Source organism: Camarhynchus parvulus, chromosome 11 (genome assembly GCF_901933205.1).
Source record: "Camarhynchus parvulus chromosome 11, STF_HiC, whole genome shotgun sequence".
In the NCBI taxonomy this organism is placed as follows: domain Eukaryota; kingdom Metazoa; phylum Chordata; class Aves; order Passeriformes; family Thraupidae; genus Camarhynchus; species Camarhynchus parvulus.
In genome coordinates this window covers 1331591-1341513 of record NC_044581.1, presented here as the reverse complement: position 1 = coordinate 1341513, position 9923 = coordinate 1331591, and the positions used below count along the sequence as shown (strand labels likewise).

The 9923-nt window shown below is 55.4% G+C and overlaps 1 protein-coding gene across 4 annotated transcripts in view; it reads left to right on the top strand.

Annotated features, from left to right (window-relative positions):
* The first annotated feature begins 493 nt into the window (after nt 1-493).
* The window catches only part of ACSF3 (acyl-CoA synthetase family member 3), a 52467-nt gene continuing 43037 nt past the window's right edge, over nt 494-9923 (top strand). Inside the window, exons 1-4 of one of the 4 annotated variants that reach the window (XM_030955789.1) lie at nt 505-601; nt 1644-1819; nt 3094-3806; nt 5226-5381. In XM_030955789.1, the coding sequence (XP_030811649.1) occupies nt 3114-3806; nt 5226-5381 (849 nt within the window). In that variant the 5' untranslated portion in view covers nt 505-601; nt 1644-1819; nt 3094-3113. Of the gene's footprint in view, nt 602-691; nt 830-1643; nt 1820-3093; nt 3807-5225; nt 5382-9923 lie in introns of those variants that run through there. The other 3 variants (XM_030955788.1, XM_030955790.1, XM_030955791.1) reach the window with 3 other exon arrangements.

Genomic DNA, 9923 nt, shown 5'->3' with positions numbered 1-9923 from the left:
AGTGCAGGAGTGTTGGTGCAGGAGAGCGTTGGGTGGCTCCCCCAGCGCTGGGATCCCGGCCCCATTTCCGCTCCCAGCCCCAGTGGAAACACACCTGGGGGGTGGGCGGGGGTCACCACGGCCGTGCCGCTTCACGGCCCGCTGGCCACAGCCGGGGCAGCTCGGCTCCAGTGGGGCATGGGCCATGTGCCATGTGCCACCATGGGACCTCTGTGTGTGCCCAGGGCGGCTGTGTGTCCTCTGTGCATCTCTGGGATCTCTGTGCCCCCCTGGGATGCCCATGCCCATGTCCAGGCCATGCGTGCCCCCTGCCCACATCCCCAAATCCCCAAATCCCACAGACCAGGCCCATGGCCCCATGACCCGTGGGGCACACCTGTAGCTCCATAACCCCACACCCGCCCGCCATGACATCCGAGGGGGGGGGCTGCAGGCACAGTCAGCCCCGCGGAGCCCCGGCCCCGCCCCCCGTGGGCGTTTTGGGGCCAAATCCCCACAAATCAGGCGCGGCCTGGCGGAACGTTCGTGCGCGGAACGTTCGGGTCGCGGCGCCGCGTTCCCGCCGGAGCTGTTCGCGGCCGGACCGGTCCCCCGGCGGCAGGTGAGGCCCCGCGGGGCTGCGGGAGGCGGCGGGGCCGGGATGGCCCCGGGACGGCCCCGGGATGGCCCAAAGCCGGGACGAGCCGGGGCCCGCTGCCCTCGGCCCGCTGCGCTCGGAGCCGGCCCTCGTTCCCCGCGGGAGCCGCTGGCTGCGGGGCCTGCGGCGGGGCGGCCCCGGTTCCTCGGAAGCTCCGCGCGGTTTGTGCCCGTTCCTGCTCCGGGATGTGCCGTGAGTTGGCTGCGGGCAGAGAGCTGCAGGGAGGGGGGAATCCGCTCCGGAGTGAGAGGAGAATAAAGCCCTGTGAGGGTGGGCAGGCCCTGGCACAGGTGCCCAGAGCAGCTGGGGCTGCCCCTGGATCCCTGGCAGTGCCCAAGGCCAGGCTGGACAGGGCTGGGAGCAGCCTGGGACAGTGGGAGGTGGGACTGGATGGGCTTTAAAGCCCCTTCCAGTCCAAATCTTTCCCTGTTTTTTGTTTTGTGAGAAGGGAAGAACAGTCAGCATCTCAGGCATTATTTGATGCCTTTTCCAAGTCCCTTAGTTGCTTTATGATTTTCTAATAAAGTATTTTTTGTGATTTTCTAAGAATGCAGTATTTTTATCTCTGTTGTAGAAACAGCCAGGAATCCTTTTGTGTTCCCGTGCCTGTAAATGAGGAAAGGGTGGAGCCCTGCAGGTCAGGCTTGCACTGGCAGCTACCCAGTCACAGCTGGAGCCATGATTATTCCTGTAATAACTCACTTTGGAACAGCTCAGAGTAACTCCAAGGATCATTTTACTCCAGGAAGTGCATTTTATGCCCTTTGTGCTCAGAAAGTGCAGAGGGCTATGCAGTGGGTCAGCTCCCAGTTTGCACTGGTTTTGTTGTGCTGGGAGCTGGGGAGAGCCCTCCAGCTGCTTTGAGATCTTCAGCCTTAGGAGGAAGAGGAGGAGGGCTTGGATTTTTCCTTCCAGGGGATTTGAAGCTTCCCTTCCAAGCAGCAGAGCCACATCTCTGCCCTGTCCTCACCTTCCCGTGGGATCCAGGGACAAATCTTGTTTCCAGGTGTGCTCTGCTGGGTTTGTGGCACCAGTGATCCCTGAGCAGCAGGAGGGGATAGCAAACAGCCCCTGGACTTACCCCACGTGTCTGCAGCCCAGCTCTGGAACACCCAGCATTCCCAGGCCTGGCTGGAGGTGCTGCTGTGAATTGCTCCATTAAACACAGACTGCTGGAACGAGGTAATTTGATTTTTGGAAGGAGCTGGAGGAACAGCGAGAGCACTGAGAGCATCAGCCATGCTGGTCCTGGGCAAAACCAGCTTCCAGTTGCTGCCCCTCGTCATGCTCAGGGCATTGACACCTTGCCATGGCCACAGGTTCACTTTAGGGTGAGAATTAGGTCGGGTTTTTGCATTTCAGGCTCTCCAGAGCAATGCAGAGACGTCCCACGAGCTCTGCCTTGAGCTGCTTTGTTTTTTTCCATGCCGGTGGCAAACGTCAGGAGTTCCCACGCTCACCCCGCTCTGGGGCTGCAGCCTCTCTGCTCCCCCAGATGTTTCCACCCTAAATCACCAGCTTGTTTTGCAGAAGCAGAAATTGAGGTTGATTTGCAAAAGAAGATGTGAGCAGGGCCAGTGTCTGGGTGGGGAAATGCTGCGAAGGTGCAGGGGAGCGACCGCGGCGCTCACGGAAAATAAACCTGTGCAGCTTGAGCTGGGGGAGCTCAGCTCTGATCAGCTCTGCCCTGGGGAGCTGCTGGGCTGGGTCCTCTTTGTTCCAGCTCCTCCCCACACTGGGAAGCCGGGCTGGGAGGCTCTTGGAGCTGAGCTGCTCCGCTAATAAGCAGTTATCAAAAAGAAAAGGGAAGATCAGGTTGTTATTGCCGGCGTCAGGGAAGTGTCACGGACGCTCCCGGAGAGTGAGAGCTTGTCAGCCTTTGGCTGCTTCCTCTTGTCATGGAACCTCTCTGGGGATGTTTTGGTGCTGATTGGATTCTGTGCAGCAAATCAGCAAATCCCTCTCTCTCCTGCCACAGCCCTGTCCTCTCTGCTCCCCACTGCTGTATAGAGAGGGTGTGTACCAGGCTGTACCAAGGGCTTTAGGATTCTTCACAGAATCGTGGAATTGCTCGGCTTGGAAAGGACCTTAAAGCCTTTCTCATTTCACCCCTTGCCTGCCAGCAGCCTGGGACACTGGAAGGTGTCAGCGGGTGGAACTGGGTGGGCTTTGAGGTCCCTTCCAACCTAAACTGTTCTGGGATTCTGTGAAAGCTGGTTCATCATTTAAATGAGCTGGATTTTAGGGGCTGGGGGCTGTGCAGGGAAGGATCTCTGCTCCTGTTCCACCGTGGCAGGACCCAGGGATGCTCAGGCCGCCCAGGATGTGGCACTCTGAGGCAGGGACATAAATAATACAGTGGATATTATTCAAATGAGGGCTGCCACTTTGCCTGGGTGGGAATAACCCCCTGGGTAATCCCTGCCCTGCTGATGTGCCATCATTGCTTTCTGCAGAGTCGCTCCAGCCTGGCAGGATGCTGCTCCCCCTGCTCTTCCCCCAGCGCTGCCGGCCCCTCCGCTGCCTCCTGCGGGACCTGTCCCGCTGCACACGGCATGGGAGCAGGGCTGGCTGTCCCCGCAGGGCCCTGCACACAGCCCGGGCCACCTGCAGCAGTGACATCGCCCCTGTGTTCACCAGGGCCCCGGCGTTTGGGGACAAAGTGGCCATCGTTGACCAGAACGGGGAGCACACGTACAGGGACCTGCTGAGCCGGAGCCTCCGCTTGTCCCAGGAGGTCTGCAGGGTCCTGCAGTGCCCCAGCAGGGACCTGAAGGAAGAGAGGATCTCCTTCCTGTGCCCCAACGATGCCTCCTACGTGGTGGCCCAGTGGGCTGCGTGGATGAGCGGGGCCATAGTGGTGCCCCTGTACAGGAGGCACCCGGTGCCCGAGCTGGAGTACGTGATCCAGGACTCCCAGAGCGCCCTGCTCATCGCAGCCCAGGAGTTCCTGGGCAAAATAACCCCCAGTGCCCAGAAACTGGGAGTCCCTGTGCTGCCACTTCCCAGCTCTGGGGCTGGTGGACCCACGAGCCCTGCAGCCACAGAGGAGGGGCCCTTGCCAAGCTGTTCCTCGTGGAAGGACAGAGGAGCCATGATCATCTACACCAGCGGGACCACGGGGAGGCCCAAGGGTGTCCTCAGCACCCACGAGAACGTGCAGGCTGTGGTGAGTGCTGCTGCTCCCCTGCCAGGCTCCTGCCAAGTACAAAGTCTTGGGATCTGGAGGGGATTTGGGGTTGCAAACACCTTTCCATTGCCAAATTCCTGCTGAGAGCTGTGGGGCTGCAGCTCTGGAATCCCCCACGCTTGGGAGGTGAGCACACAGCAGCGTGTGAGGCTCTCAGCCTTGGCCTGTTCGTGCTGCAGCTGCATCCCAAGGCAGGTGGATTCTCCTCCCTGCTTTCCTGAAAAGCAGAATGGATGAAACCTGTTGTAAAAAAACCTGATTTCTTTGCAGTTTGCTTTTCTGCCCTCTGACCAGGGGAGAATCTTTGCTCCTAATTGGAAAATATCTTAGCCCAGCCTAGTGCTGTGTGAAGCCTGTGCATTATTCAGCTCTGTATCCCCAAGGCAAAAAAATCCATTAGCTCCCAGAGCCAAAAGGAATTAAAAGTTTGAATAAGCCTGCTGACTGCCTCACCACTTGGTTATCAGTGCCTGCAACTGCCAGACTGCTGCCATTAGGGAAGGAGGGCAGGGAATGCAGGGGTGCCCTGAGAGCTGCTGCTGCTCGGGGTGCTCGGATCCTGCAGGGTCCCGACAGGAATGAAAGCCTTGATGGATGGAGCCAGGGCTTGGCTATATTGGGCTAAGAATCTGTTCCCTCACAAACATGCTGAATATTTTGGGGGTGGCCTGAGCAGTCCCCATCCTTTGTGCTGTCCTGCAGGAAGCCTGAAAGCTGCTCGCTGCCCTGTGGATGGGGATTCCTGTGAGAGACACGACCAAATTCCACTGCTCAGATGCTTTTCTTATTTTTAGGTGGCTGGAAATAAGCTTTGCAGTTGCCAGCACTGGGCTCTGAAGGGCATTGTTGACCCAGAAACCTGATAATTATCCCTTCAGATAATTATCCCTTCAGAGCAGAGTGTTTTGGAAGCTTGATGCTCTCATAATTTTTACCAACATGAAACCTACTTTCTGTTTATCAGCAATTTCCTGCTCCTACTGATTATCCCTTACAGGTGCTAAAAGCCTGATGTCATCAGTGGCCTAACTATGGCAGCAGAATTCTGGGAAAATTAGCTTTTTGATTACAATTTCTGCCAAATCTGCATGTGCAGCGGCAGATTAATATTTTTGTATGTCCTACTTAAAATCACTGTTGATATTTCTCCGTAACAAGGAAGGGCTTTGCTGATTTAAAGACCCATTTTGGCAGCATGCTGAAGGTGTTCCTCTTGTGTTCTGCTGTTGTGGTGGGAATTTTTCTCCTGTTGATCCTGAAGGAAAGATTTTGTGCCCAGGCAGGCCTGGCATGCCTGACAGGGAATTTGGGGGTTGAATAACTTGGGAACACCTCGGGAATACCTCAGGAAAATCTTTCCTTGTGCCCTAAGGCCGCACTGTTTGTTTTCTCCTGCAGACCACGGGGCTGGTTGAGAAGTGGGAGTGGAAGAAGGAGGATGTGATCCTGCACGTGCTGCCTCTGCACCACGTCCACGGGGTGATCAACAAGCTGCAGTGCCCGCTGTGGGTGGGAGCCACGTGCGTCATGTTCCCGGAATTCAGCGCGCACTCGGTGAGCCCAGGGGAACCCAGCAGCAGCAGTGCCTGGGCAGTGCACTCACAGCAGCTCTGGGAAGGAGTTCCTGAGGAATTCCAGCCCTTCAGCCACTGCCTGTGCATGGTTCATAGCTAAGGGAATTGCTTGGGTGCTCAGCCTGGGGTACATGTGCTCTTCCAGAGGGTACAGCTCGTGTGTGTGATGTTGGAATGGGAATGCTGCTCTGCCCCTCCCAGCCTGGGGGTGGGTGGACCCTTCTGTGCCCACTGAGAGTGTTTCCATCCAGAATTAGGGTTGTGGATTTTTTTTGCTGCCAGGAATGATGGAAATACTGGTTTTTCTCTTGTGTGTTAGTGGTGTGCTAATTGCTGAATTCTTTAGTGACTTGCATTTCCCAGAATCCCCAAAACACTGAGGCTGGGAAAGACCTCCAAGGTCACCAAGTCCACCCTGTGACCAATCCCCACTTTGGTCACCCAGCTGAGAGCACTGAGTGCCATGTCCAGTCATTCCTTGGACATCTCCAGGGATAGGGCTTCCACCACCTCCCTGGGCAGCCCCTTCCAAATTTTCCCCTTCCAGTCCTACATCCTTCGTGTTTTGTATTGCATTGCATGGCACAACACAGCCTTTTGAGTTTCTTGCAGCCCAGGTAAGGGAAATCCTGGTTTTCCTCGCTTACATGGAAAGGTGCTCTTCCTCTGTGGAGAAACAAGAGTTAACAGAGCTGTTGGGTTGGACTCAGTGATGTGAGAGTGAGTTTCTGGATCCAGACCTTTCTTGCAGAAAGGCAGGAGGGAAACCTTACTGGAATGATGCTGTTAAAATGTTATTTTCTATCTGAGCCAGGAAACACCAGTGCCAGCGTTCTGGTGCTCCTTTGTGCCCTGCAGCAGTGGCAGTCCGTGGGGAGAGGGGAAGGGACAGGCAGCAGTAAAGGTGGAACAGGTTCTACATTTCCCAGCCTCTGGGATGCAGCACTGTCCATCCACATCTCCCAGTGTCCTGGGTGGTGTCTGCAGTGTCACTGTTAAGGGACAGCTGGGTTTTCAGGTGCTGCTGCTGCTCAGAGCAGAAAGGAAACAGAGGTGTGTTGTCACTGCAGAGTTCCCTGGGAAAGCCAAAGGAGCCCGTGCTGGGTAACTGCCCCGGCTGCTCTCCCTGTGTGTGCTTATCCACGTGCTGGGAAGGCTTGTCCCATGGGAAGGACCAAGTGCACAGTGTGGGATACACCTGGGAGCCTCTGGCTGTGCTGCTGCCAGGTGAGGGCAGGCCCAGAGCCACCGCAGGGCCGGGTGATTCTTCACAGCTCATTTCTGCTTCTCAGAGCAGCAGCCACAGAAAACGCACACTTCCCTTTTCTGTCAGGGGGCTCTGACACCTGAGCACTGGTCCTTTCTGGGGGGACAGCCCCAGAATCTCAGCAGGGCAGCTCTGCACTTCCAGAGTAAACTGGCAGGATGCTGTGGTAGAAGGCAGGACGGTCCCTGGCTGCCATAGCCTGTGCTTTCACCCCAATGATTGCTGCCGAATTGTCCTCCCCGCCGTTAGGGTGACCCCGAAGGCCGGGGGTGCAGCGGGGCTGTGCTGGAGATGGCGCGGAGAGGCTGGAGCGGAGCCTCTGGAGGGCGCGGTGCTCCGCATCCTGTGCCACCGGTGATTGATGCTCCCTCGCACCCCAGCGCTCTCCTCTGCTCCCTCCCGACGTCCGCGAATCAATGAGCTGACGTTGAGGGATAGGGTCGGGATGGGGGAGCGGGACCCCTCTCCTGCCTGCTCTGATCAAAGCTGTCCCCAGATGTGGCACCAGGGACGCGCGGGGACAGCGCCGGGGCGGCCGCTTGACCCTGGAGCTGAACTTGGGCGCGGAGGGCGGCAGGCGCCGGGCGGGGCTCCCGGGGGCTCTGCGGGACGGCATTTGCTCCTCTGGTTTCTTTTATTCCCGTTATTTTTCCGAGGGCCTCCCGTGGGAGCCGCAAGTGGTTTGATCGACACTCCAAAGCGAGCACGGGAGGGTAAATAAGGCTTTCTCCAGGAGTTTATTGCAAGCTGCCTTTCAGTTCCACTCTATTTTCACCAGCTGTTTACAAAGTGCCCTTTGCTACTGCAATCAGCTTGCAGCAAAGCAGCAGTGGAGGATTTTGCCAAAGGAGCCCGAGTTTTGCCGTGTGCTTTTTTCCTTGGCTGCACCTTGAGAAAGCAGCCAATTATAGTGTGATATAAAGAAACTCGACTGGCAGCTAAAACACTTGACAGGCTGATCAAAACAAGGCGAGGAACTTACTCTCAACCTGCTGCAGACATATTTAGCCTTGAGTGATACTGGCAAAGGTTCAAGAGAAACCGCAGCAGCACGCCCGATGTGTGTTTGGTTTCTAATCACTAACACTTCATTATACAAAATAAATACTTTATTATTACAGTGTTTATTAAATTACATAATTTGCGGCGTGCCTTATAGTCGTGGATACAGATGGCAGTCTGGTTTTGGTGGTGGGAATAATGCTCTTTTTTTTTTTTTTTTTTTCCTGAGAAGACATTCCCAGCCCCAGACCACAGCTTGCTTGTTGTTCCCCACCGTGCAGGGGTAGGAGGTGGCAGCTTTCAGACCTTTACGTCTGTTTTTGGGAGCTGTCCAAGGAAAGGTTAAAAATCAGGACTGTGGAGTAGCACAGTGTCCTGACCAACATCCTTCTCCTCACTAAAACAGCATCTGATGTCTGTGGCTACTGCTGAGGCCACGACAACTCATTAAAGTGTGCTGAGGTGCCTCAAGCGTGAAAGTTGCTGCATAAAATCAGATTCTTTTTATTAAATGAGGACATCCATTACGCTGCACTAGCTACTGTACATGTTATAATTCACTTTATAGCACCATCTGTTAAGACTGTCTTGCTTAAGCTTTTCGTAGCATTTTTTTATTGCAAGTTATTAAAAAATATGGCTGCATCTATTAATCATTTATTAATAAAGGGTTTATAAATGGACCCTCAGTTTCCAGAATTAGTCGACTCGTACGTGATGTACTGAGTCCCCTGTACTCATGCTCCTTGGGGTGCAGTGTCTCCACAGGGAGCCCCTGGGAGCACATCCAGTGCTCCTGTCTGTGCTTCTGGGGTTGGGAAGGGCAGGGATGGCTGTGGGGGAGACTTCAGCACAGGTGGGTGTGGAGCAGGCAGGAGAGCAGCAGTGAGCCCAGGGGTGTGCTGCCAGCAGCTGTGTGGGGCATGGCTGGCTGTGGTGTTACTGGTTTGTTGTTTCATTGGTTTTCAAGGGTGAGAACCTCCTCTGGAGCCAGAGCAAGCTGCAGCCTCAGCATCCCTGTGTGATCCTCCCTCCATATCCTGCTCCCAGGCTGAGTTTGCTCTTCCAGCTGCTGCTGACCTGTCCCAGATGCTGGAGTGGGAATTTCTTGTCCAGGGATTTTAAAGGTGCTGTGTTTGTACAAATTTTGTGCGTTTTGGTGACAGAGGCGAAGAGGTGAATGTCTCTGTTAAGGAAGGAGTGCAGGGTGAGCCTTCTCCTCCTGGCCAAGTGCTTTTGGAAGGCTCTGAGCATCACCAAGCCCCCTCTGGAGCATCCATTCTCAGTGACTGTCTTCCTCCATCTCCCTCCCTGCATCAGCTCAGGCACAGCCTGTGGTGAGATTGTTGCTCTGTGGAAATGTCAGTGAGTCTGGAGAGACAGACCTGGGGAAGCCAACTGTCCCTTGTGCTTGCTGTGACAGTCACACTCTGGTGTCCCCATTCCAGACCAGGCACTCCTTGGACAGGACCCTTTTGGAGCAAATGAGGTCAGTCTGGTTTACAGGATCCTCTGCTGTGGTTTTTGGACAAAAAGGATCAATTTTGGGCTTGAACAAGAGGAAGGGCTTGTCTTTGCCTTGGACACCCCTGATCTTGCCTTGAGGGGAAGATGTTCTAATGGCAGAAGGTTCCCTGACAGCTCTCTGCATTGATAAACACAAGAGCAGATCCTGGGAGGCCTTCCAGCCTCTTGTGCAGAGTGGGAAATAGGAGCACTGAAGAACCTGAAGGAGGAAACTTGCAGTGCTGAGTGATGTGAGAAGCTGATGGAAATCTCCGCTCCGGGTGAGCCAGTTGTGGCGTGTGCTGCCCGCTCAGCCCTGCTGGGCAGCTTTGAGCTGTGATGTGCTGCCTGTGCAGTGACAGCCCTGGCTGTGCCCTGCAACCCCTTCCACGATGAATATGCCAAGATGCAGATTTCCTGCCCTGCAGTTCCAGGAGCTGCTGTTTCAGTGCCAGCCTCGCTGCGTGTCTGACTTAAGGTGCTCCAAGGATCAAGGCCTCTAAAAACCATGCCCTGTTTTACAATGTCACACTCAAAGCCATCAAAATAATCTTGTTTGGAGCCTTCTTTCTAGGGAAATAGGAAAGCTGTGTGCCCAGAGGTGGTGTGTGATTCAGGAAAGCTCTCCTGGTGTCCTGTCCCCCGTGGCACCTTTTCCCTGTGGTAGGAGGGAGCTGCAGGCCTGGCACAGGATGAGTGGGAGGTGTTGCTCCAGGGTGCTGCTGCATCGTGTGCTCACAGCCCTGA